Source organism: Nelumbo lutea, chromosome 5 (assembly GCF_056320005.1).
Source record: "Nelumbo lutea isolate HS-2025 chromosome 5, American lotus-T2T, whole genome shotgun sequence".
Lineage (NCBI taxonomy): Eukaryota > Viridiplantae > Streptophyta > Magnoliopsida > Proteales > Nelumbonaceae > Nelumbo > Nelumbo lutea.
The window spans coordinates 30,130,674-30,158,551 of NC_142688.1; the positions used below are offsets into that span (position 1 = coordinate 30,130,674).

Here is a 27,878-nt window from a genome sequence, read left to right on the forward strand (position 1 = left end):
CTAGTGCTTAGGGGATGGAGAGTTTATGTCATCAATACGAAAATGACAACATTGCCCCTTCTTTCACATGGGAAGGGCAAATACATGTTCGTAAATAAATTGGGACGATGTGGGAATACATGTTCCTTGAGAATGTGTTATTCGAGATTGTTGATTTGTCACTCTCAAATAACACATTTTTTGGGCGTTGTTCTCACTTGGGAATGGTTTGTTTCTCACATTTTTTTGTCAAACATGTTTCTATTCTGCGCAAGGTTAATTTCATTAAAAATCCTATGCTTAACTATAATTTATAAATTTTAATATTTTATGGGATGGGAAAAACCCAGCTCTCCTATCCAACCATAAAACATGCATTGGCACAACTTCTAAGTGAAAATATAATGAATAATTATTTATTATTTATTTTCAAAATTTATAAAAAATAAATAAACATTATATAATATATTCAAAAAATAGTTATTAAAGAATAAATTTAAATTGCTTTGTGGATATGATAGATCATCTATAGAATTATAATATATTCAATCATTGTGATCAAATGATAAAATATAATTAATTAATTAACTATTTTTTAAGTCTAAAAATAAAAAATAATTATTAAACAAGAAATTTCAATTGGTTTGTGGATATGATAGATCATCCATAGAATTATAATATATTCAATTGCTGTGATCAAATGATAAAATATAAACAATTATTATTTATTTTTAATTATAAAAATATAAAAAATATATTAAAGAATAAATATCAATTGCTTTATGGATATGATAAACAAATCCATAAATATAAAACATATTTAGTCTTTATAGGCCGAGAAAAAAGCATATTTTTAACTTTTCTGTTAATATATATTTTCCTCGAATATCTTTTGAAATTTCCATAAATCTAATGATAACACAAAAAAATTGTGATTTTGAATGTAAGAAATGTAGATCAATATAAATTTAAACATTCAAGAAAAAACAAAATCACAAGATATTGTAAAAGAATTGAAAAATTTTACCTATTTTGCCATATTTTTTCAAAATTTGAAAAACCTTCAAAAAATAACATTCACACTTTTTGTTGCAATTTTTTGCAAATATAGCACTGAATGAGGTTTAGAGTTTTAGACTCATTTGGGTGTAAAAAAATCATTATTTCAGGGAAATGAAACTTGCTTTCTCCTTTTATTTTTTTCCTAATTTTTTGTTATATCTTTTTCCTTGATACGCTACGATATACCCTGATACACCCCTTATACACCCAACACAACCCTGATATGGGTACGATGCACATGAAAAAAGACGAGACACTCGCTTTTCATGCGTATCCCATATCTATTTTTCAAGGATATACAATACTCCCCGTTTGTACTGTATCGAAATTTTACTCAGTTCGGCAGTATTTCTTCCAGCTTAAATTGCCACGGCTGTTTAGTTATATTGCCACAAAATATTCTTTTTCAAAGGCAATAAAAACTATGATCAGATGCCACTAAAATAGAATCTTGCACTGGCAAAATCAAAATCAAATATAAGTTCATAGTAATTATGGTTGAGCTTTGTTTCTTCATAAACCCATTTCATTTACAATTTTACATTCACTATTCTTCTCATCTTCTGTAGTTCGATTCCTCTCAACTCTCAACCTCTCTGTATCCGGGCCAAGCACACAGAGAGAGATGGATCCAGATTCATTTCGGTCAACACTGTCAAGTTTAGCATTCGGAAATGTTATTGCAGCAGCTGCCCGGGATTATAAAAAGGTAATCCAGTCTCTCCAATTTCTGTGCTCTTTGCTCTCTTCTTTTTCTTCTTCTTCTTCTTCTTCTTTTCAGTGCTATGCGATTTTATATTATTTTCTGTTTCTGTAGTAAGTGTAGCTTGAAGATGCAGTGATCGATGAAAGACAAAATCTATCACATATTTCCTTACTAGATCTACCATATTATCATTCGTTTTCTATCTCATAAGATTCCATCTTTCCTCTTCTGTATATGGTATTATGTGGTAGCTCATGCACTATTCTCACAATTGGGTTTTGAAATTCAAAATATGGGTTATGAGAATCTTAGTTCTTATCAACCGAAAAAAATCTTAGTTCTGTTTTTTTTTTTTTCGTTTTTTTTAATTAAATTTTGTATTTTGGTCACCTGTTATTGCAGATAGGAGACCCATTAGCTAATAATACAGACATGACGAGATAAGCATGATTTGTGGCTACTTGTAACGCGTTTTTTTGTCTGCTGTTGTGAGTTACTCTCAAGTTCGCGAATGAAATAAGCAAATTTAGAATTACACACATAGAAGTTTTCTTTGAAAATATGAAATGGAAATAAAAGGAAAAAAATACGAGACTAAATAAAAGGATAAATAAACGGAATGATTGAACTAGAACTTATTTAGATTGATGAACCACTTTTTTCCTTTCCTCTGGTGAGTGTGAAACATGCAGCATCGCCTGTTGAATCCTATACATGTAAAATGGGCATCTTATTTCCTTTTATTGTTTGACATAAAGAAAAAATAAAACACTTTTCCCTTTGCTTTTTTTGAGACTACACATGAAAGAGGATCCTTGGAAGAATTTGACTTATGCAAAGGTTACTGGAGGTACCAGCCAACGCGGGCCACAAGAAGGGACACATTTATATAGCATTATTCTTCTGAAAAGTAGTTATAGATATTTAGATGACTAATAGTTGATGGTTTTCATAAAATTCAAAATGATTCTGAAAAAGAAAATGGAATTATTTATATATTTAGTTGCATGTCTGAAATGGTTGCCAATGCCCAACAGGATGCAGGAATATGCTTGGATGACTAGTATTTGATGGTTACTTGGAAATGAAATTACCTATATATAATGAATCACTGCCATGTCTGAAAACTTGCAGTGCTTTATCTTGCAATTCTGATTTGCCATGATTGAATTCTCTGTTAATTGAATGTAAGTAATAACACAATGTTAAAGTTGATTACTGGTTCTATCCAAAATAAATTTAAGTGCTGAATAGAGGCAATATTGCAGATGATGGACTTGTTAGAAAGTAATTTCTTGAGGACTTATCCTTTTTTTTTTTCCTGTTTTCCCCATGATTTCGATCTGAAGCATGAGAATACAGGTTCAAGTTTGAGAATGGTTACTTAGTGCAAAAATATGCCAAAGGTTAGATCCATATCCAGTCTATCCCTCACAAGATCCCAGATATCTGGGACCAACATTGAGCAATGATCCTTGTCACCAATAAAAAAACCAAAATCATATTTTAAAAAGGAAAAGAATAATAAAACAATAAATAAATATGTCAGAAATTTAAAAACTAAATTGGAAAAGGATAAGGCCTCTTTCTTTGGTGTCTTCTCTATGAGCTGTATTTATGACTGTTGTATGCCCATTAAATGTATTTCCATAATGCTCAATCAATCCTCTGATAGATGAATCATGTATTAGAGCATAGAAACTCATCTTCTGAGGAGCTTTTGTAAGATCATGACCAAAGTTTTAAATAAGAAAAATGAATAAAAACAATTCAGCTGGTCTTACCACTGTTTAAGGAGCGTTCATAAGAAATAGCCAAATTCTATATTAAATCCTTTTGAATGCAACTTTGTGAAGATGGGTGAGATATTGAAAAGGATGGGGAGGGTTGTATTTAACATTGATTAGAATGTTTAGCATTTTCATGAATAAAGACAGGTTTGTAAGTGGTGACAATGACCAGTTCATTAATCATCTATTTTGTTCACACATGACTGAGGTTTTAAATTACTTTATGCTTCTTTCTTGGTGCTAATAACTTACCATGTCTCATGTGAAGGGCCTTTGAGACTGGACTCTTTTTTCCATCCACAGAAATGGAGAAACATTATGCAGAGATACATTCGTGCTACTCTTTTCTTTCTTTCTTTAGGAGGGGAGGAACTCTAGGATATCATTTACTAGACTTGACTGGTTGTGATCATTGTTTATTTGGTGAATTCCAGGGTGCTCATTAGATGCTAATAGGGGGGACTTCAGAGGCAGTGGACTTGATTGTCAGGGATAATGAATCTAAATTTGACTGTTCCTTGATTGCTATTTTGGGGCCATTGGGAGTGAGTGTGGGAGCAGCCTTCAGAGGTTACATTTCATACTCAAGACTTGTTGGAGTCTTGGAGAGTAAAGTGTCATTAGACTGGAACAGAGATTGTGAGAAACTTAAGGTTTAGGGAAGACTCTCAGGTGATTATAGGGTGGAAGAGATATCCAATGAAAGTCCTTTGGCCTTTGTGTCATCACATCCGAGAAGGCAGAGGCATTGCCTACTTTTGATTGTTTTGCACTTAAATAAAAGTTCTTCCTGTTGTTGGTTAAATTAAAGAAGAGATGGGCTCAAATAAGTAAAAAGGTGAGGGAGGTTCTGAAGTTATTAAAGGTTGTGGTCTGGTTATTTTGAGGGCTGTAGGGTTGGAAAGAGGAAAAAGTGGTTTGAACAATGTTGGATTAGAAGGAGAGGAGGGTCAGGACATTAGGGAGTTGTTTATGTGGGATCTGAAGGTTCTTAGCAAATTCTTTTAAGGTAGAGGGGGTATGTATGTTCAGGGTTGAAAAAGATGTGGGAAGTAAGGCTTTAGGATGCCCTTGATTTAAGTTTACTTGCTGGGTTGTGTATTTGTGAATAAGTTGGTAGCTGGCTAGTTTTGGTGATTTATTTTACTTAAAGGTTTTTGGGGTTGTAGTTTTTGTTCTTTTCTAGTTAGTCTTTGGGGTATGTTGAAGATTGGCTTTATTTGATAAAGATACCTAGGTTTGCTGCTGAGTTGGGGTTGCTATTAGCTGTTTTCTCTATAATGATTCTTGTAATAGCCTCCTTTTGGTGGATTGGGAGTTTTCTTGGGGTTATTCCTGTTGCATGGGCCTTTTAGGTTTTCTGTTGGTTGTTTCTCTTCATTTGAAGGTGATATCTTAATTCTTAATGAAATTCTATTTTTATTGTCCAAAAAAGAAATAAAGAGGTGGTTTCAAGGATGAATGATCCATATTTCTTTTTCCCTTTCCTTTGCTTTTATCGATTGATTGTGATCCAAGTTCTTCACAAAGCTAATAAAGAGATAAAGCTAGGTGCCCCTAACAAGTGTTTATCATTGTTGGGCATGTCTTAAATAATTTCGATAGCAAAGTTGAGTTGTTAGATTTGATTAGATCTTTGAAGTAATGAAGACATGGAGATTTCTAACCTCTGGTTTGTTAGCAGTTTTACAATCTTGTATTAATCCCATTAACTCTTTTCTTTTCTTTTGGTTGGGGTTATTAATCTAAAAGGACTTCTTAGATATTTAAGTTGCATTTAGAAACTAACTCCAAAAGCATGGGGGAATTGCCATGGATGGACAAGAGGTGGTTGTTTTTTCAATGTTTTGATAATTTTTGGGTCTTATGTAACCAGAAGCTTCAGGCTTGACTAACCCAACTCCAACCAGGTGGAGGTGAAATATCTAGAAGCCAGATCCACTTAACCATTCAAAGTTCATACTGAACCATTCAATTGGAGCTGGTTAACATATTGACTTGTTTAAGCTGCCCTATTACCACCTGTATTCTCCTTGTTTTAGAAATGTTGAAGCTCTTTTAGATGAGCATCCAAATTGGAGGCCAAGGAATTCGATTTTCATTGCCAATGTGTTGACCAGGAATGGGTACTTTGATTTAAGTTCTATTTAGAACCAAATCTGCCTTCTTTGTTTTGGTCTTTCTATAACCAGTACTTTTGTTACTTTATTCCTTTAAATAAAACTTTGGTCAAAGAATGCACCATTCCCTATTTCTTTTTTCTCTTAAATTTTTTTGTTATCATTTGCCAATGAAAGAAAAGGAAAATTCTGAAAACCTGCAGAAGGGATGAATTTGAGTTAACTGATCATTCCTGAAGTAGCTTTGTGTTGGGTGGTATGACATTATTTAACCATTATCTTTTTAGTGATCAAAAGTCAAGAATGTCCTTGTAATTCCTTTTTCACAAGCACCTCTCTTTTTAAGTGTTTTGTGAAGTTATCTTTGTATCCCTTCCTTGGATGGAGCCCCATTCTTTGGGAGGTCTGATCTGTGGTCATCTGAAATGTTACTTAATGAACAAGGGAACTCTGTTTGGTAAAAGTTACATAAACAAAGAACCTTTACAGTCTATTTGGAGTCGGTAATATGTCTTCTTCCTATGTGTGGGGCTCTAGGAAGTTGTTGTAACTTTTTCACCTTTCATCAATAAAATTTTTTACCTTACCTTCTCAAAAAAAACGTATGAAACTCAAAAAAAAAAAAAAAAAAAGAAGACACTCAAGGAAAAAGAAAATCAGTAATGCATTGGTCTTCATGCTTATTCTGCATTTCTGGTGTGTCAAATGAGGGGTTCTATTAATTTATTATAGAGGCTGGCTATGACACCATAAATATTAATTGACTTATCATAAGATGTCAACAGCTTTTTACCCTCCTAAAGCTCAGTTTGGAAGGAGTACCAATGCAAATATGTAGAGTGCAAAACCTTGTATTTTGTATGTATTTGCACTGTACATATTTGTATTTGTATTCTTTCCAAACTGGGCCTTGGTGCAACGGTTGAGTTGCTCCATTGCGATCTGGGTGACCAGGGTTCAAATCTTGGAAATAGCCTCTGTGTATGTGCAGGGGTAAGGCTGTGTGCATCTGTCCCTCCCAAGACCCTCACATTGGCAGAAGCCTCTTGCACTGGGCTGCCCTTTCATTCTTTCCTAACTGAGCCTAAAATTTTCTTTTATCAACGGACATAACACAAATTTGTCCATATATTGGTGGGGTAAGGAGATTTGACACCTTTTGTCTTCACACTATAATACAGCCTTTTCCTGCTATCTCTTTATTTAATTTTCCCATGAATGAATTTCCAGCAACTCAAAATGCATGTGCTCATCTACATGCATGTCCAATTGGACAGTTTTGATAGAGATCTGATGTTAGCATGGAGCAGAACTGCTCTTCATCAATAGAAATGGGATCTAACTTCTTCACTATTTTTATGATCTTAAGGAACTGCTAGCTCAAGATAAGGCACAGGCATCCTCTACAGCCAATGAAGAGGTTGATCTTGATGAGTTGATGGATGTAAGTTGCACCATCTTTCTATTTTCAATTTGCTTGCCTATTTATTCTCTATCCATTCAATAATATTTATTTGTTTTTGGTTCAAATTAGGATCCAGAGTTGGAAAAATTGCATGCTGACAGGATTGCAGCCCTCAAGGTTAGACACATTTCTCTTGATGTACATTTAAATATTAACATCTAAACTTGAAGTAGGTACAAAAGATCAAATAGAGTTTTTTTTTTTTTTTTTTCAACAAGGACTTTTGACAACAGAAAGAAGCTGAGAAGCGGGACGCCTTGAAGAGAAAGGGTCATGGTGAATACAGAGAGATATCTGAAGGGGATTTTTTAAGTGAAGTCACAGGGAGTGAGAAAGTGATCTGCCACTTCTACCATCGGGAATTCTATCGGTGCAAGTATGTCCTTCATGTTTCATCGGAAATATATGATTACATTATAATTTAATGGGTGATTGTGCTATTGATGTTTAGGATAATGGATAAACATTTGAAGTTACTTGCACCAATGCATGTTGATACCAAGTTCATCAAGATAGATGCTGAGGTTAGTCACATGATACCAATATGTGATCTAGATGATCCTCTTTCTTTTATATGTATTATTTTTGGCTGACCTGAGTTTTGTGGGTTCAATCCCATCTTGTAAGTACTAATAAGAAAATTGGGAAGCAAAAAGATACGAGTACTCATTAGTTGAATTGAAATGCAGAATGCACCATTCTTTGTTGCCAAACTAGCAGTGAAAACTCTGCCCTGTGTCATACTATTCAGGTGAGGTTCTCTTTTATTTAAATTTATTAACATTTATATTTTTTTTATCAGTAAATATGTGCTTTATTAAAATTCAGATTCAGATTGTAAACATTTTATACAATTTGATGATGGGACTGTTGATCCCTTTTCCTCACTCTATTTATCCCTCGTTACAATGTAGCCCAAAATAATTGTTGTTTCAATGCCCCTTGTTTTGCTAATCCATCAGCTAGCCCATTTGCACTTCTATGGACCCATTTAAATTCAGCCTCAACCTCCTTGGCAATCTTCTCCACTTCCCTAATCACATGTTTAAACGTTCATAGGGTGTGGCTGTTATTTGTTGCCCATGAAATTTATTAACATTTATATTTTAGTATTAGTATAGGCAACGGCCAGCTTGCTTGGTCCTCCCCAGAGTTGGGGACAGGGTGAAACAAGACAATTATAGTATTTTGTGAAATTTAGATTTTGTTTCATAATTTTTCCAAAATCTTAATTCAAATTGATATACTCTTCCAGAAAAGGAATTGCAGTAGATAGGCTAGTTGGATTTCAAGATCTAGGCAGCAAAGATGATTTTACCACAAAGACTCTAGAGAATTTACTTGTGAAGAAAGGTAATACTTGCTTTCTTCCATCAATTTTGCAACTTCTTGGCACAGACTCTAAACTACCGTCTTTCAGGTATAATTAACGACAAGAAAGATGCAGATGAAGATGAAGATGAAGACAATGATGAAGATACCAGACGTAGGACTGTAAGGTCCTCCATACATTCCGGTTCTGATTCAGACTGAACCCGAAAGACGAATTGCTCCTTTTCGCTCATTTGATCTTTTGACTTTTAAAATGCATGTTTTTGTATGATTACTTTTTGAAAATCAACAGTCCAATGCATATTTTTGTATGATTACTTTTTGAAAATCAACAGCCCAATGCATATTTTTGTATGATTATTATTAGAATTGTTATCCAAGAGCCGTTGCAATATACAAATTACCAGGATTCTCCAAAAATTTTGCTTCTTTTGCAAAATGAATTGTTTACATTAGAGACATCTTTTCTCTACTGAAAAGCACTTTGGTGTTACTGAGGTTGATGAGTGTGGGTGTAATACACCATTCCTGGCGGTTGAAGTGGCCGAAAACTAGGAGGTGCTGGGGGTTGCTGAGTCATCAGAACTGGTTGCCGAGCCAGTGGCACTGGCTGTTGTGTTAATGGTGCTGCCAGACTCAATATGTGTGGTGGTGGACCTGGTGGCAGGGGTGGATAGCTATAGCCATAAGGCATTGCAGTCATAACACTCCCAGATGGTTGAAGATACTGCTGAGAAGGCTGGTTTTGAAGTACGCGATATTGCACTTGGGAACTAGAAGCTTGGGCCTGTAAGGATGGTTGTACCATAACCGTTTGATATTGATGGCTTGGTGCACCAGATTGCTGCTGTGCGGCAATATAAACCATGGCATCTGAGATTGCCATGGGCTTTTCAAGTTGCGTTCTTGATTCAGAAGACGAATTTGTTGGCATGTTAGAAGATGTTTTTGACTGAGATGGCCCAGTTGCGAAGCCAACATTCTTTGCCTCCTGTGCCGCAAAAGTTGAGAGAACCGAAGTCATGATCATCTGTGATGAGGTTGAAGCTGCTAGCTTGTCTGCAACCTCAGCTGCAATAGCTGCAGCTGTCTTCTTAGGCAATTCCCCTGCTTTGGCATTTGTTTCTGTTTGTGGATTCGCAGTTGAAGCATTGGAGACTGCAACATCAGTATCATTTCTGAGCCGCCTCTGCATACTGCCGGCTTCCACTGCCTGAGCCTGTGCTACCTAAACAAGAGTCAAAGGTCATTAAGCATTAGCATATTGTTGACACTAGTTTTTTCATCCTCACAACAAAGCCAAAACTCCAAGACAATAGGTGCGTGCAGGGGAGAGAACAAGAAAGAATCCAACTGGAAAGCAATCGCTGGGGAATAAACCCTAATACAAATACAGGACTGTAAATGGATGCCGAAAATGAAAAGAAGAAAATTTATACCAGACAATTCACATCATCAAAGCATGAAAGCTTCTAATATATATTTGCCATTAAGACTCACCTAGTACTGCTGAACAAATTTACACCACTTCAGCATCTAAACCTACTTTACTGAATATCCATGAACATGCCTTCAACAGGCCCACAGGACACTTTCACTAATCAGCCTAGTGAAAGTGGCAAACGTATTGCCCTAGAACACTTTCCCAAATAAAACCCTATCAAGTATCATCTACAGACAAATAGGAGATCTATTGAAATCATCATTCACCCAGTTGCTTTTATAATGTCATGTAAATCCTTCTCTGGCCCCAGTGCCACCTCTTCAATATCCCCTCCCCAACCTGAGGGGAAACCTACCTCTAGCCATATTTAGAAGGATCATATTATCCTACCTGAATACTACGGAGAAATCAAAACATGTTGAATCCGAATCCAGATCCAGATCAGCTTTTTTTGTTACTTCTCAGGAACTCTTTTCCTTAATTACTTCCCTTTTTTGTAATATACGATTAGAGGATTAAAAGAATATTTAAGAAGAGAAAGAATATGGAAGTGGACATGAAGTTATTGAGAGCATAATTTCAAGCAAAACGTGCACAAGTACATGGGGGATAGACCTGTTCATGGGCCGGGCTTTTACTCTTCATTAATGGAAATATGTTAGGCCTGAGCCCGAGCCCGGCCCTGATAAAAAACCCGAAGCCCAACCTAATAAAAAAAATTAGAAATTTTCCCTATTCAATAATCAATATAAATTAGAATTTATTTATATTAAAAAAAGAATATAAATTCAAAATTTATTTACATTAAAAAAAGAATATAAAGAAGGGAAAAAGGATGTGGAGAAGAAGGGTTCGGCTGGAAAAATAAGGGAAAGAGGTGAAAAAAGAGGGGTATTCGACTAGGGTTTTTAGGTTTAATAATAGGTCGAGCCGGGCTATTTTGGCAAATCCCGAGCCCAGCTCGAATCTATTGCGGACCGGGCTTTTTGGCCCGAGGTTAAGCCCGCGGGCCCATATACATATTCAAGCCCGTCTGAGGGCCGGGCCGACCCGTCGGGCCACCCGGCCCATGAACAGGTCTAATGGGGGATGAGGTCTGCTCATAGGGAGTAAGGAAAGAGATTTGCAAAAGGGATTAACAAGAAGGTAGAAAAATAATCATGATTTGTTACTTGAATCCGTGGGCATACTGTATGTTCTCAATCATGTGTAATACATGCAATGATGAGTATGCTTTCAACCCATCACTGACGCAGTGATCCAGTGGCACTTCCAGCTTGGCTGACCTCTAACCCGTCAGATAAAAAAAAGTTCATGTTTGACCCATTGATTAGATTGTTGCTTTTATTTTTTATGATGTCAGGGGTCAACCTGTTGACCCAGCTGGTTGAACCAAGGATCCATCCACCTGGAGGGATAAGCAGTCACAGGTCTAATCCAAACCTGAACCCAATCAAGTAAATAAAACGGATACTGAACCCCTAACACACCCCACCCACAAATAGTAACCATATAATTAGAAAAAAGGCTATATTTACAAATGTTTCAGTGCTATCATGCCAACTAGTCGGGATTGGTCTGGGCAAACCTTGACCAAACACGACCCAAAACCCAACTAAGGTTAAAATAACCCTGACCCAGTCAAGGAGGGTTTTTACCACTTAACCTGGCCCACTGACATCCCTACTTCAGGCCAGATTTTAAAACATTGATACAAATGCTTGCATACATAGCCATGAATAAAATAAGTTGTGCATGCCATCAGCACATCAACAGGTTTAGTGATATACAACATATGGTATATGCTCCAGAGATGATGCATCGTCTTCATCTGATAAAAAACTGAAGAGCCTAAAAGGAAAAGGAGAAAAATAAAGGATGTACCTGCAATTGAGTGCGAACATTCTCCAGCTCAGATTCCTGAAGAAATTCAAAGTTAAGAGAACAGCATGGACTTCTTTGCTTCCAACCATGAAAAAAATCAATTAATGAACTTGTACCTGCTCATTTAATGCTTCTTTTAACTGAGACACCAGAGCTGCCCTTGTTGCTTCAACTGATTGAAGTTTCTCAATACACTGTTTCAAAACAGCTTCTTCCTCTTCTAGCTCATTTGCCAAAGTTGTACACTTTGGGTCCCCCACTGAAGAAGAGAGAAAGCGTATTTTATTCAACCAAAATGCCATGAAAATGACACTGGATCCAAATTTGTTCAAATAAGGCAGCAAGATGTAATATTTCATTTAAAAAACCTTGGAGAATCTAGCAGCATGAAACTCATAACAAGCATTTGCATAGAGGTCTCTATCTCTAATGGACCATCACAATGAAATACCAGTTCTCAATTTTTAATTTCATAGTATTTACCTTTAGTACAGGCAATCTCAACCTCTTTTTCCATCTTCCTTACACGGTGCACAGCAGTCTTGCATTTGTTCATATCTTCATCTTCACTGGGATGCTCACTAAGCACAGCATGAAATGCTGACACTATTTTCTCTGCAGTGCCTCCAATAGCCAATTTCTAGTTTGCAAGTCATGATTACGTAGTTAGTTCTGTTTCAAGCTAGTTGAAAAACTGGAAAAGAAAGATATGTATACCAAAATCCAAGACAATTAAATTGACTGGTATGCATGCCTGGAATGAAGAGGGAAAAGGAAGAGAGAGATGTCAGGATAAGATAAACATCTACTTCTTACTGTTCTAATGGAGCGTGAATTTCTCCGTACAATCCTAACGGAACGTGAGCGTTTTTTGCTTAAGTCCAAAGGAGGGGGCAATTCCTTTCCAAGCATTAAATCTCGAAGACCCTGTGTGCAAGATCCAAATACTTTCCTTTCTTCCCAGATGTCAACCTATCAATTATAAATGCACTTTTTATCAGTTATCAATACATTAAGCTTAACAAATCCCTCTCTTACTTAACATTTTCAAGAAAATAATTGATGAGAAAAAACTGAAGTCATTGTTTGATTTATTGGGCATCCACAAGCATGCAGAACATATTCATACATTGCTATTTTAATCCATGCGGAAATCATACAAACAGGCATCCATGTAATCACATTATTCACCAGAAGAATTCTTCATATATACACAAGAATAGATAAAGCAGTCATTGAAGCCAGTTAAATCATAGATAGTTTACATAGTGTACTGAGGAATATCAATAGTTCTAGAAACATGTCGGTCTACCAAAACGCACCCCAAATTCCCACTGGTTGTAACCAATATGGATACACCAGGTGAACAAATGTTTTTTTTTTTTTTTGATAAATGGTGAACAAATGTAGATTTGAACATAAAAAAAAATCCAGATGGATTAATACTTTCTTTTTCAGAATCTATTAGCAATATTTTGCGTACTTGCTACAACTTTGGCATATTCCTCAAATTGCAATGGTAGAATTTAAGCCAAGGTTAAGATATCATGAGAGTTATATTTAAGGCTGTTCAAAAATTAATGATTCACTTCATTGGCATTTGGAAATGCTCAAGAACAGGAACTATGTCATACTTAATCAGAACACCAATCACTTTTAATTCTTAACTAGAATAATATTAACTCTAAATTTTTTTTTTCACAACTGGGTAAAAGGAACCGTTTTTAGGTAGGGGAAGGGGGTGGGGGCAGAGCAGGGTGAACGTGAGGTCCACTGACCTTACCACAGAGATACCAACAGAAACAAATATGGAATACAGGGATAAGACTCTCTTCCTAAGATCAAGAACATGGATACAGGTATAGGTATATAATTGTATTTCTAACATTACCATGGATAAAACTCCATGGTAATGTTCATTATCTTATCAAATATAATTTTATTTCTAACATATGCAGTTTTTTATGGTATGATTCATAAAAAACATACCATTTACATATTTTAGAATTGTTAATGTCATTAAGCACATTTTACAAGTGTCCCTTCAGTATCAAGTGTTGTATCGGATACTATCACGTCCAACACTTGTAAGGTACGCATGTAAAGTTACCTAGGTATCATAGGTTTAATGTCAAAAGAGTAATTATATTTTCTTTCTAAGTTTGAATTGACACTTAATAGCTTTAATGATAGTTGAACCACTAATTGGAGATTTCACAGGCATAGGAGCAGTAAGATTGTTGCCAAAAAAAACCCCGATGTAGTCTATAACTATTTATACTATACCAAAATTAATGAAGTGGAATTTATAATAACATAGGGAGACCAAAGATGCCTCTTAATACATTGGTTAAATGTTGTTAGAAACAGAACACTGGTGAAATATTCTCCATGGCTGCTAGAGTTCCAGGAGCACAGTTTGGATCAGAAGTTCGCATGATCTTTAACCATTCTACTTTCTCTTGGCCTACAAAAAGAGGGAGACTTATGTGGAGATGTGTTTGCGCTGCCCTGATTTGGACTCTTTGGGAAGAAAGGAATGCTAGAATTTTTCAAGAAAAGGAAGGAAGCAGTCAGGAATTAAAAGAATGTGTTGCATAGGGCAATACTTTGGAAATCTTTCATCAATTCTCTTTTAATGACCTTTGGAAAAATTGGTCAGCAGTAACGAAGTGTTCACCCCTAAAGGACAAGTTAATTACAAGCCGGTCTCCTCCATCTAAAGGCTCACTGAAGTTGAACTTTGATGGAAGTAGCATGGGTAATCCAGGATTATTCGGAATGGGAGTGTTTTGAGAAATGAGAATGGAGAGATTGTGTTGCTCTACTCGGGTCCTTTAGGAGTTGGAGACTCTTATCAGGGCAGAGCTATTAGCTTCTGTACAAGGGGTGCAATTTGCAAACTAGCTGGGGATACAGCATCTAATAATTGAAGGGGATTCCAAGGTGGTGGTGAGCTGGTTGAAAATTCCTGAAGATGCTATATGGTGCTACAAGAACGAAATGAAGAAATTCAGTTGGTTGACAAGGAATATGTTGGTCTCTTTACAGTGGATGGCAAATACTTTGTCCGATGTGTTAGCCAAGCAAGGGGTAAATAGGGAAGAATTGTTTTGGGCTCAGCTTTGATTCCTGTATTTCTTTCCTAGTTTACTTGTAAGATTCAAGGAGGGGCTGCAGCTCACGCCCCTCCTTGGGATGTTGTATGAATTCACAACTCTAAATCAGTTTTTGCATTAATAAAATTTACCATTACTCATAAAAAAAAAAAAAACTTTAACCATAGGCTGTGATACTATTCATGCCATCCATTCTGTATATTAGTAAACTGCATCTAGGGGTGTCAATTGGACCGGATTTTGTCCAATCCAATCTGGTCCAATATGAGCCCATTACAGATGGACCAGGTCCAATCCAATTTGATGTATACTCTAGACCATTTTGGACCAGTCCAATTCAATGTCTGGACCGTCCAATCTATCTAAATTGGTTTTAATTTAGATTGGTCCCAACCCAAACCTGATCCATTGACGCCTCTATTCTTATCTTCTATCAATGGACCAGATATTGGTTCAATCTGACTTATTCTTATTGGTCTGTCAAATCCCTCCAAATTGATTTTGATTTGGACGGGGTCCAATCCAAAATCAGCCCATTGACACCTCTAATTGCGCACCAGAGTTGATGGAATACCTCTATCTACATCACTGAAATGATGTTGTACATAACTGGTAAAGGCCCAGCTGCACAATTTGGATCTTCATGGCATGATTTCAACAACTCCAACCACAGGCTTCCAGTTAGGACTATCAATTTGCTGTTTCTCTGTTCTATTATCTATTTAACTTAGAAAAATCCATTTTTATAACTTCTAAGGCAATCCCATGCATGCTCATTCCTACTTATTTAGTCCAGTATTGCAGAAACCAAACTGAGAGTAGAGACAGAAATCTGGCTGGGTGGTGGGTTTGGCAGTTCAAATAGACAGTCAGCTCATTGAATTGGTCAAAACTGTCAAAAACCTAGGACGGATCAGTCGTCCAGATCACCTGACACTGCTCAACTGCCCAGGTCAATAACAGTTTGAAAGCATTGATATAGTCCTAAAACTAAATCATGTAGCACTACTATAACTCAGAAACATCCAATCTTGGCCACTTATTATAGTCGTTAAGTTCCAAACCCTACTTTTCACTGTTGAAGAGAGCATGCTTCAATAAAAGTTGGTTAAGAGTAATGGAGCCTTTTTTTTAATGAAATCTTAATTTCTTTTCAAGTTCATTTTCCTCTCCTTTTTGTCACCTAATGTATCTCCAGTGATCATTTAATGAGCATTCTACTTACTTTACCTGCTACATGATTTGTGCACCACCGTCATTTCACCTACTAGGCTACCACATAACTCGTACATAGAACTGCAGTAGCCTGAACCATTGATTTGTCCATGTCTTGCTCTCATTTTATAATCTTCAAGCATGTCAGGATAGCACAAATATAGTTATAAAACATTGGAAATAATTAGTGAGAAGAAAAACCGGAAATAATAAATTTCTAGTGGAATCAAAAAGATGTTGCCAAAGTTGAACTGTTACCTTATGGGTGTTTTTTTTTCTTTTTTCTTTTATTTATTTATTTTGCAAATAACTGTTGGTGAGAAACAATGTGCATCCAAGTTTAACTCATTATGTACTCTCTCAAAATCTATGTATAAACTAGAGCCTCAAGATAACCCCAAAGAATCCAATGAAATAGGTAATATTCTTAGTCACGGTCAAACATAAAAAAAGAAAAAGAACAAACATAGAAAGCAACAAAAAGTTGGAAACAATAACTAATTAAATTTGTAAAAAAAATGGCATGCCCATAGTTCCTTTTGCAGAAGCATATATTAGCCACGCAGTCCCAAAACAATATCTGTGTTCACCATGGAAGAAAATAATTCATATTTCAAGATCGCTAACTGGACTAAACACCCAACCAATATTGTAATTTTATCCATGAAATTTTGAGAGAAACAAGTTTCAACAGGTATGTCAATTGAACAAACATACAGCCCCAAGGAAAAGAATTATACCAATCTAGATACCACATTCTTTCCACGGTCATCACCATTCTCAACAACATCTTTGAGTGCTGCAGGGAGGACCTTCCAAAACTCACTAACAAATTCATTTCCTTTACGTTTGCTGTTCTGTAGGATGTCATTGGCAAGATATAAAAATGGAACTTTCTGTTCCTTTTGTGAACTATGGAACTGCTTATCCCATGTTGTGACAACCAGCTCTGCCTTGTTCTGGTGAAAAATACACCAATGCGACAGTGCTATAGGAAGGTTAAGATGACAGGGACATTGTTTATGCGTAGGATAATGTAAAGATTTAACCTGTAAGATAATTGAAATACCTCCAATATATGAAATATTAGATAATGGCATGTTCAGCATACAAACTATTAGAAAAATATAGGTTTTCCATTATTGTAATTAGAGACAAACAGAAAAGGAAATTTTACGGCATTAAAGAAGCATTTAATTGTTCTGTGTCACCACAAAATTAAGCTTGTCACATAAGAAATAAAACCAAGGGCAAAGAAGAATGTAGGATACCATTTGGAGGATGGAGAAAATCTAATGGAAGAAATCAGCAAATGCAAGCTATAACAGAAGATCTGATTATTTGGATATACATCTGTCTGGGATTTCTAGACTTGGATATGTTGTATGTTCATACTGGAAAAATTATTCAACAGTGACCATGACACCTTTTAGCAGATATCTTTTTCTTTTTCTCTTTTTTTTTTTTTTGCCCTTCAATTTATTGCACTTTGTCTAGTTTTTAGCAGTCTATCTACAGTTAAGCAGTGAATACGAAAAATTGTGAAACTCAAGTTATAATTGCAATCTTTCTTAAGGCTCTGGAACAATTAATTCATCATCTTCCTGGGCACTCCACTACATTTTTTTTTATCAATAACTGCACCAATCCACTATATTATCTCACTTGAGGTTTTCAATTTCAATGAGAATTTTTAAAAATTGGCATTCCATTCTAGATTCAAATGTGGTTGAAGTTGAAATATATTCAATATATTTAGAAATCAAAAAGAATAGAAAGGCCTTAAAGAGATTTAGATAAGGGAAGTAAGAAATAGGAAGTAATTAGATATAGATAAGGAGCAAAATAGTAACAAAAGAGTAGAAATCACTGATAGTAGATTTAGTTGAATTTTTTGTGAAAGGAAAGGGGAAGAAGATAAAGATTTCAGTAGTAGAGAAGAAAAGAGAGGGAGAAAAGAGTAGGAAGTCAACCAGGATTCTTGAATTAATCCTAGCCGCCAGCCCCTCGTTATATTTATACTTAACTTAAAGGATGAGATATTACAAGGATGCCCTTAGTAGGGCGGTCACTAATGTAGTTGAACAGTAACAACTTAAAAACATAAACTAATGGGCCTAAAGCCCAACAACTTACTAACTAAATAGCTTAAAATAAGAATAAAAAACTAGGCCCAACTCAACACTCCCCCTCAAGTTGGGAGTAAATGTCACACATTCCCAACTTGCGTAGATCATGCTCCAGCTTGTTCTTTGCAACACCTTTTGTGAGAACATCCGCGAGCTGCAGATCAAAAGCAATGTATGGAAGACAAACTTCTCCAGAAGTTACTCTTTCTCTGATAAAATGTCTATCCACTTCAATGTGCTTAGTTCGATCATGCTAGACTGGGTTATGGGCAATGTTAATTGTTGCCTAGTTATCACAGTATAGCATCATAGGTTATTTTGTCTATACACCAATTTCTTCTAATAGGGAACGGATCCAGCGAAGTTTTGAAACTCCATGTGCCACGACCCTGTATTCGGCTTCAGCACTTGATCTTGCCACCACTGTTTGTTTCTTACTCTTCCATGAGACAAGGTTACCCCCAACAAGGGTGCACATTCCTGAAGTTGATCTCCTGTCATCAAGGCATCCTGCCCAATCTACATCTGTATATAAGCCTTTAGTTTCAACTGTCCATGATTAGTAAACGATATGCCTTTGCCCAGGTGTCCCTTCAAATAAGCAAGAATCCTGTCAACTGCCTCCCAATGCTGGACTCGTGGAGCATGCATGTATTGACTTACCACATTTACTGCATAGAAAATGTCTGGTCTTGTCATACACAAGTATAGCAGCCGACCCACAAGTCTCTGATATCTCCCAATGTCCTTTACTGGTTCACCTTCTAATGCATTGATTCTATGGTTTTGATCAATAGGGGTACTGATTGCCTTCGTTCCGAGCTTCCCTATCTTTTGAAGAAGATTCAAGACATACTTCCTTTCAGACAACTAATCTCACTTAGGTCATTCCCCGTGACAACAATATCATCCACATAAACAATTAAGACCGACACCGAAGATCCCCTTCGCTTCACAAACAAGGTATGATTGGATTGAGTCTGAGTGTAGCCAAAAGCAATTAAGGCCTTCCTGAATCTGTCAAACCATGCTCTAGGAGATTGTTTCAAGCCATAAAGTGACTTCTTAAGCTTGCATACATTTCCCTTTTCAGTATCACTGTAAAAGCCATCAGGAAGATTCATATACACTTCCTCTTGCAGATCCCCATTTAGGAAAGCATTATTCACATCAAGTTGAAACAAGGGCCAAGAGTATGAGGCAACAAGAGAAAGAAGTATCCGAACAGATGTCATCTTTGCAACTGGTGCAAATGTCTCTAAATAATTAATACCATAGGTCTGTGTGTACCCTTTTGCAACAGGTCTTGCCTTGTACCTTTCTATACTTCCATCTGCCTTATATTTTACTGTGTAAACACATTTGCATCCAACTGTCTCCTTGCCTTTCTGGTAGATCCACAATGTCCCATGTCTGATTCTTAATCAAAGCTACCATCTCTTCCTGCATAGCTGTCTTCCACTCAAGTTTGGAGAGAGCCTCACTAACACCATTGGGTATAAAAATTGAGTCAAAGGAGGAAAGAAAAACATGGTAGGAAGGAGAAAGTCCACTGTAGGATAAGTACTGTGAAATACAATGAGCAGTACACTTTCTCTTCCATTTTCTGAGAATAGGAAGGTCAAGGTTATCTGTAACAGGGTTAGTAGAATCAATGAGAACTGAAACAGTAGCGGGACCAAAAGGAATACTTGAATCCATGTCAGCCGAATCAGGAGTCTCCAAGGAATCGACAGGAAGTGATGTGAGTTCTGTTGCAGTGGAATCAACCTCCTTGTGAAGTCTCTGTCGAAAGTAATGCTGAGAAGCAGGACACAAAGGAGGTGGTAAGGTAGGATGGTCAAGCACAGGAGTAGACACAGGGACTGGAATTGGGAGAGGAATTGACTGCTGACTCACTTCCCTAAAACACTCCCCTTGAGAAGGATTCTTTGAAAAGAAGTATGTGGATTAAAAAAAGCGACATCCATGGTAACATACCGGCTCCTAGAGACTGGATTATAGCAGCAATACTCTTTCTGATTTTCTGCATATCCAAGGAAGACGCACTTCTTTGCCTTGGGATCAAGCTCCGAGCGGTGAGGACCAAGGATATGTGCAAAGCAGGCACACCCAAACACCTTGAGAGAAATATGAAACATCTCCCCCTCAGGGAAAAGGAGACTGAATGGGGTGTTGAATCCAAGTATACGAGAGGGCACCTTGTTAATCAGATATACTACTATGAGAACTGCATCACCCCAAAACCGAATTGGAACTATAGATGTTCTCATCATGCTTCTTGCAATCTCAACAATGTCTCTGTTCTTCCTTTCTGCAACACCATTCTGTTGTGGGTTGTAGGGACAACTGCTCTGATGGACAACACCATATTCTAACAGATATGAGGCAAGGTGTTTTTCAAAATATTCCTTGGCATTGTCTGATCTGAACACCTTTATTCTTATTCCAAACTATGTTAGCACCATCTGATGAAATTGCCTCACCAAGGATGGTACTTCATCGCGGGATCTCATAAGGTAAATCTAAGAGTATCATGAGAAATCATCCACAAATAAGAAAAAATATCGATAAACTCCCATAAAAGGAACATGGTAAGGTCCCCACACATCCGAATGAATAACATCAAAAGAAGAGAAACACCTTTTATTATTAGGTTTAAATGAATGTCTACAATGCTTTCCAAGTTGACAACCTTCACACTCCAGATCTGACAAACTAATAGACTCAAAAAGTTTCGGAAACAAAAGACTCAAAGAAGAAAAAGGTAAATGGCCCAAACGATTATGTCAAAGCATAATTTCACCCACAAACCCTGACTCACTATCCCTGCTGACATGATGACTCTGATGAGGAGGAAGAACATCCAGGAGGTAGATCCCATTCACTTCACGACCACTCCCAATCGTCATCTTTGAATCCAGATCCTGCAAAATACAATGATCAGGAGAAAAAATTACTGAGCAATTCAGGTTCTTAATCAAACTACTAATAGATAACAAATTAGTGCTCAATCCAGAAACATGAAGGACTGAAGGTAAAAAAATAGAATCACTAATCTTGATAAATCCCTTCCCAGCAATAGGAACATGGGATCCATCAGTTGTGGAGACCCTATCTCTACCAGAACAGAGCTGGTAAGAAGAAAAAATAGTAGAGCTATGAGTCATGTGCTTTGAGGCTCCAGAATCTATAACCCAAGGAGGTCCCTCCTTACCTGAAGTAGAAACATAATTTGCAGTGATGTGTGAACTACCTATATGAGCAAAGGAAGTACAGTGGACTCCACTAGTGCCACTTGTACCTTGTTGTCCGCTTGTTGCTGAACTGGAACTGGTTGTATCCCATTGTTTCAAAAGTTGCCCATACCTCTCAAGTTCGACCCTTACTGCAGTAGCTGCAACAGACTCCAGAGCAATTGTAGTAGGAGGGGCCGGAATGTCACTAGTAACTGCCATGTGTGCACTTCCCTTCTTATTTTTCAGTCTAATCGGCACAAAATATGGGTGAAGCTTCCAACAAGTATCTCTTGTGTGTTTAGGCTTCTTATAGTAGTCACAGATCAAATCTCTTTTATCTTCCTTCTTGATTTCACTGCCACCCCAATCTCCACTTTATTTAGGTTTCACAGTACTCACCATGGCAGATTGATTAGAAATAGGATTTTTCATCATCACATCTCTCCTGCTCTCCTCCCCTGACACAAAGACATATGCCTGGGAGAGGGTAACACTATCCCTGGAAAGAAGATGCTATCTTGCAATATCATACTCAAGATTAAGGCTAGCAAAAAATTCAAACACCCTATACTTCTCTAGATGTTTCTAATAGGTAGTTGCATCCTTAGTGGTTTCCTAAGCAAATGTCTCTAAATGGTCAATCTCCTGCCACAGGGTTTTAAGGGCTAAAAAATAGGCTGCAACAGGTCTATCTCCCTGCCTAGTAGAAATAATATGATTTCTTAACTGATAAGCCCTAGCAACATTCTCCCTTTGTGAATAGGTTTCTGCAACCCCATCCCATATTTCCTTAGCTGTATTTGCCCATAAAAAATTTTTACTTATATGAGACAACATGGAATTACACAACCAAGTCATCACTATATAATTCTCCTGTACCCATTGGAAGTTGCTAGTTTCGGGATTCACTTCCTCACCAATGATATAACCTAATTTCCCACGAGCACCAATGGCCATCTTTGTAGATTGTCACCATTCCAAGTAATTTGCACCATCCAACCTAACTGTAGTAATGGTCCCAATTCTGAAAAGGTCTCCAACACCTCCTCCCACTAGTCCCATTTCACTTCCGGGCTTATTTTCAACTCCGTGACCCTCCATGCTTATCAAAAAATGTAAAGAAAATAACTAAAATATGTAACAAGATCAAACGAAACACTTCTGGAACCAACAACACCTTTCTAGTGTCCTAGATTGTCTTCCCACAAAAGATGTAGGATGGGAGAAGAGGGAGAAGAGGTAGTCGCTCTATCTAGAAGTCTCCAAATCAGGCAAGACTTGAACCGCCCCTTACAGAAAACTCCAGGGAACCCTAAAAAATTAGGGTGCCACTTCCTAGATCAAAATTGAAGAGTCCAGCAGAAATAGGACTCTTCCCCTTTCTCCAGTTTTTCCTAATTTTGATGAGAAACCCTAGACCAGCTATAGCGCCACTTCGATTAGCCTCTTAAATCACCATGCAATCAGCCGATCTAGGGCTGCATGAGGAAACAACTCAAGGAACCTTCGCCCTGCACTGATACCAAGTAGAAATCACTGATTGTAGATTTAGTTGAATTTCTTGTGAAAGGAAAGGGGAAGAAGATAAAGATTTCAGTAGTAGAGAAGAAAAGAGAGGGAGAAAAGAGTAGGAAGTCAACCGGGATTCTTGAATTAACCTTAACCGCCACCCCTCATTATATTTATACTTAAATTAAAGGATGAGATATTACAAGGATGCCCTTAGTAGGGCGGCTACTAATGTAGCCGAACAGTCACAACTTAAAAGCATAAACTAATGAGCTTAAAGCCCAACAACTTCCTAACTAAATAGCTTAAAATAAGAATAAAAAACAACTAGGCCCAACTCAACAGAAAGAAAGAAAATAGAAATATATGATTGTTGATCAAAAAAGAAAATAAAAATATAAGATATAACTAATAAGATGGTTTCTTGCATTTCATTTGGAATCATGGAGTTCCAACAAATTTTTGATTGAAAAATCATTTTGGAGGAAATCAAAGCCAATCCAAAAGTTCTAATGCCATGATTTCATCACATATCTTGACAATCAGTGTTTCTTGGACATAGGTGTGAGAACCAGAATCCAGTGCATGTCTGAAAACCTGACTTAGAAAGATGAAAAAGGGACTGAGGGACATGTCTAAACAAAAGTGTATAATATTAAAATTCTCCGATTTAAAAACATTTTGGTTTTACACTTATGTCAAATAAAAAGGAGGAAAAGAAAACCTTCATTTATGTCAAATAAACAAGGACAAAATCCTCAAGAATCCATGCAATGTTGGAATCCAATGCGTAACTGGCATTGACAACTTGTCCTTTTAGGAGTCCTTGCAACAATGCTATAAGTAAAAGAAATATAGTGCAATGACTAGCAATTAGACAAGCTTAGACATTAAGGCAATGCACTTCTTTTTTTATATATAACAACGATATTTATTGTGGCAAAAGAATTAATGTTAAGTATATGTATATTTTGTTAGGCTGAAATTTAGGCAGTGCACATTTTTGGGGTTACTTTGTGTATTGCTTTTGTGGACCGTACCAATTTCAAGTATGAGGGTGGGCCTTGGCGCAACGATTGGGTTCCTCCATTGTAACCTGGGAGACCAGGGCTCAAATCTTAGAAACAGCCTCTATCTATGTGCAAGGGTAAGGCCCCGTACATTTGTCCCTCCCCAGACCCTGCGTTGGTGGGAGCCTTGTGCACTAGGCTGCAAGATTCAAAGGGGGTTGATTGCTAATTGCACTCAGCCCAAAACAGTAATGGGAGTAGTCGGGGGAATCCTAGACAATCGGGGACTGGAGGTGTTTAGGGATGAGAATAGGCTTGTTTCAGCCATGTTTTCAGGTCCAATTGGAGTGGGTGATTCTCTTAGGGCTGAGATTGAGTCCAAAGAGCTAAGGAGATGAATATAAGAAAATTCATCATTGAAGGGGACTTGGAGGTGGTGGTAGGGTGGCTGAATAAAGAAGATAGCAGTTTATGGGTGTACAGTAATGAGAGGAGGAAATTTAGATGGCTGCTTCAAGAGATGGAAATCAAGATCAGCTGGGTGAAAAGACCAGCTAACTCCTTTGCTGATGGGTTAGCTAAGCAAGGAGTCGAGAGGGAGTTAATGTTTTGGGCATAAGTGTAATTTTTTCTGTTTTCTGTTCTTGGGAGCTCAAGCTCCAGCTGGAAGATAAGAAAGTTTATCTTCATGCTTGTAATATTTTTGTGATTAATTAATGAAATGTGGTTATTGATAAAAAAATATTCAAAGTGGGTTTAGGGAAAGAAGAAGAAGCATCAAGATAGTGACAGTAATATTTATTATTCTTCAAAAAATTGACCATCAAAGATTCAAAGTCTCCTCTCTTTATCTACTTACCTGTCCATCTCTGGCAGAATAGGAGTTTTCCCACTTCATTTTTTTAATGTTTTCTTTTGTGCAATCACTTCACTCTATAGTTCTATCTACAACCATAGCTGGATCTGTGCCCCCCTTTGTGTTTGGTTTTGTTCTTTTCTTTACAACAAGCACAGAACACACACATACCCCTTTTCTTCTTTGTATTTCTGTAAAGTTCAAATAACAGGGGCTGCCGCCATTTATTTGTTTGTTCTTTTTTCCATTCTCTGATGTATACACATGCAAATATATTCTATTTGTATATTGGTCTCATATTAGAAGGACAAGGAGCACTAAACCCCCAAGTTTCCATCCATAATATTTGTAATGTTACTTTATCCTACCTTTAGGTTTTAATTGTTTCATGTCAAATAACTTTAGTATTTGTTGTGCTATTTCCACTAGTAAAACAAGCTAACTCATAAAACTACCACAGAAACAAGGTAAAGCTAACCAGGTTTTTTCCATAAAAGATGATTGCCTACGTGATCCCTAGATGGCACCTAGTGGCATAGGCATTAGGCAATCAAGTGTTACCCTCTCACCTAGCTTGCCTTGGCAGTTACGCAGACAAATGGAACCAGCCATATTACTGTGTTTCTTTGTAATCATGCTTTGGACAATTGGCCTTTTATCAATAATACCACTTTGCAATTCCTAAGACTCCCAAAATTTTAAAACTCTACATTAACTAATAGTCCTTTAGATTTTCAAGACGAAGAATACAAGTGTTGTGTTAAATTGAGACAAAAACAGAGATTAGAACCTTTGAACATTTATCTGAAAATCAAGCACCTTATTGATAGGATGGCTTGCTAATGTTTAATAGGCAAAATTCTAATCCTGAATGCCTAAATAGATATTCCTACGATAACTATGTGAATTTGTTCTGCAAATGGCTAGATAATCTACTTCTTGGCTACTTCCACGGGAGCACCACATGCAACAAATGAATTCCTCAAATATCACTTCCCAAACAATAAGCTAACACAATGGAAAGAAAGAAATGGAGCAAAAAAAGGATACTTTCAATACACTGCTGGGTGCTATTGAGTTTGGAAAGCTTGTCCGCAAGTATCTGTTCGTTGAAGATACTATTCATCCCACCTCAAGAACACGCCTTTCACCTCCCCCAAAGAACTTCACAACACGAAAACTACAAAACCAATCGAATTTAGATCCGCATGTATGCTTGGCAACATAATACCTACACGACGAGAATCAGAAATGAATGGATGAATGAGTAAAAGAATTAAAAGAAGTTTGAATTATAACGGTCCACTTCGTCAAGAAAACCAAAATAAACTTTTCGAACCCTAAGCATAAAATTCATGCAAAGACAGAGCTTTCCAACCGCAATCCGTTAAATTCAACTAATGGGGCCAAACGAGCTGTTGACAAATGAAAGATAAGGACTTCGAAGAAACAATAGAAACGCTACGAACAACGAAAAGCGGAGCATATTTTGATCCAAAACGAATACGAGTTGGCAAAACTGAAAATACGAAAAAGCTAAAAGAAAATGAAATCTTACATGAACTTCTCTGACACCTCTAAGAAAACCGACTTTGAAACCCTAAAGACCACTGCCAGGGCAAAAAAATTGGGAAAAAAAAAAAGAGAAATGCCAAGGAGAGACCCTGGGACTTGCAGAGGGATTCAGGCTTTTACGAGGGTTTTGATGAATTTTATTTATGCATTTTATTTATTTATTTCAGCTCTTCATTTTTCAGAGTAACGGAAAGAAAGTTTCAGATGTCTACTGTTCAAAAACACGCAATGAGTCGTAGATACTTGTTTCGAGTCCTTCGACCTTCAGCGCACGCTCCTCTGATCAAGTGACATAATCAGCATCACGCACCATACACGTCTTCAGCTTTTAATAAAGAAACAGTGGAAGATGGCGCTGGTGGGTCTCATTCCCATACCAACAGAGGGAGTTATTCCTTACCTTAATCATCCCAAAAACCATATGATAAGTTCAGAACCGTAGGATCCTACTGAAATCATTTGGACGTCCAAGATCGACGAGAATGTAGTTTCACTTGATATATATTTTTCACATGTAATCACAAAATGACGAAAAAAAGAAACCTGATACACATAGTTACGTCGCTACTGCATGTGTGCTTCAGAGATGATGCCTCAAGCTCGGCTTCTGCGTCATTGCTCCAAGAGCAACGCTTTCCGTTTCTTCATTCTTCGGTCCTCAAGTCTCTGGGGCGCAATCTGAAATCGTTCTCTCCTACCATACCATGTCCTTAAACATGCTGTTGCAGCTCGCCACTTGTTCGACGAAAAGTTCGAACGAAACCTTGGTGGGCTACTGGGCTATATATAATCTCTGAAGTCTGGATATGACCAAACTGGGGAGCCTCAGATGGCGCTTAACCGCTTCTCTTCGGTGCAATTTATGAAGGGGAACAAGATCATTCCCTATCACTGGAATCTGGCTTTGTGCCATTTCTTTCGATGCTAACTCGCATGCCTCATTGCACACAACTGCGTCTTTGCAACGACGCATTTTACAGATTAACCAGCATATCACAACCTACTTCTGTCATTTTAATGCAACATTACCACACGTCTTGCAGAAAAAATCACAACCTGCTTCTATTATTTTCATGGGCGTGTCTTTGGCGACTCTGTCGAAACCAAACACTTGTACAGATGAAAGGAAGTCAATAGGTGTTGCAGAGGCAAGGCAAGTGTTGGGTACCATGTTTTCAATACACAGAGATGTGCAGTGGGACGGCCCCAGCGGAGATGTGATCTCATAAATTTAGGTTGGGTAGCGTCACGTTTTTCATTGAAGTTCTAATTTTATCTTAAACCTTTTGTATTAAAATTCTTCATAAGCACCTGTACTTTAGTAGTTTAGCTCAAGTGACAATTCGGTCCCTAACTTTAAAATTTGACAATTCAATACTCGAATTTTCAAAATGTAACAATCCAACATCTAAACTTTCAAAATGTGACAACCCAATGCCTACTG

At 37.1% G+C, this 27,878-nt stretch overlaps 2 protein-coding genes across 9 annotated transcripts; one reads left to right on the forward strand and one right to left on the reverse strand.

The window, feature by feature from the left end:
- The first annotated feature begins 1,546 nt into the window (after positions 1 to 1,546).
- LOC148851379 (thioredoxin domain-containing protein PLP3B-like) lies at positions 1,547 to 8,874 on the forward strand. Its single transcript, XM_088944729.1, has 8 exons — positions 1,547 to 1,750; positions 7,027 to 7,101; positions 7,192 to 7,239; positions 7,356 to 7,498; positions 7,574 to 7,646; positions 7,812 to 7,873; positions 8,378 to 8,475; positions 8,543 to 8,874. Exons 1-8 carry the CDS (start codon positions 1,667 to 1,669, stop codon positions 8,653 to 8,655), a joined length of 696 nt encoding a protein of 231 aa, XP_088800855.1. The 5' UTR covers positions 1,547 to 1,666; the 3' UTR covers positions 8,656 to 8,874.
- LOC148851380 (ENTH/VHS family protein) lies at positions 8,773 to 27,645 on the reverse strand. 8 transcript variants are annotated; one of them, XM_088944725.1, is made up of 9 exons: positions 26,978 to 27,188; positions 26,678 to 26,834; positions 25,910 to 26,039; positions 16,857 to 17,104; positions 12,599 to 12,754; positions 12,266 to 12,422; positions 11,899 to 12,041; positions 11,783 to 11,818; positions 8,773 to 9,682 (listed from the first exon to the last, which is right to left on the reverse strand). In XM_088944725.1, the coding sequence occupies exons 3-9, from the start codon at positions 25,983 to 25,985 to the stop codon at positions 8,945 to 8,947; spliced, it is 1,554 nt and encodes a 517-aa protein (XP_088800851.1). In that variant the 5' UTR covers positions 25,986 to 26,039; positions 26,678 to 26,834; positions 26,978 to 27,188; the 3' UTR covers positions 8,773 to 8,944. The 8 variants fall into 8 exon arrangements, with proteins under 8 accessions (XP_088800851.1, XP_088800853.1, XP_088800852.1 ...); XM_088944727.1 differs by having other exon boundaries at positions 26,647 to 26,713; positions 26,835 to 27,120; XM_088944726.1 differs by lacking the exon at positions 26,678 to 26,834 and having other exon boundaries at positions 26,978 to 27,645.
- Between the last annotated feature and the right edge of the window lie 233 nt (positions 27,646 to 27,878).

Bases quoted from the DNA above. Each gene is read 5' to 3' on its own strand.
- LOC148851380 (XM_088944726.1), bottom strand. From the start codon at position 25,985: ATGAATAGTATCTTCAACGAACAGATACTTGCGGACAAGCTTTCCAAA. The intron at 17,105-25,909 runs GTATCCTTTTTT...ACCTTCCTATAG, and splicing joins CACCCAGCAGTGTATTGAAA to CACTGTCGCATTGGTGTATT. The intron at 12,042-12,265 runs GTAAATACTATG...TCTCTTCTTCAG, and splicing joins TGAGATTGCCTGTACTAAAG to TGGGGGACCCAAAGTGTACA.
- LOC148851379 (XM_088944729.1), top strand. From the start codon at position 1,667: ATGGATCCAGATTCATTTCGGTCAACACTGTCAAGTTTAGCATTCGGA. The intron at 1,751-7,026 runs GTAATCCAGTCT...TATGATCTTAAG, and splicing joins CTGCCCGGGATTATAAAAAG to GAACTGCTAGCTCAAGATAA. The intron at 8,476-8,542 runs GTAATACTTGCT...ACCGTCTTTCAG, and splicing joins GAATTTACTTGTGAAGAAAG to GTATAATTAACGACAAGAAA.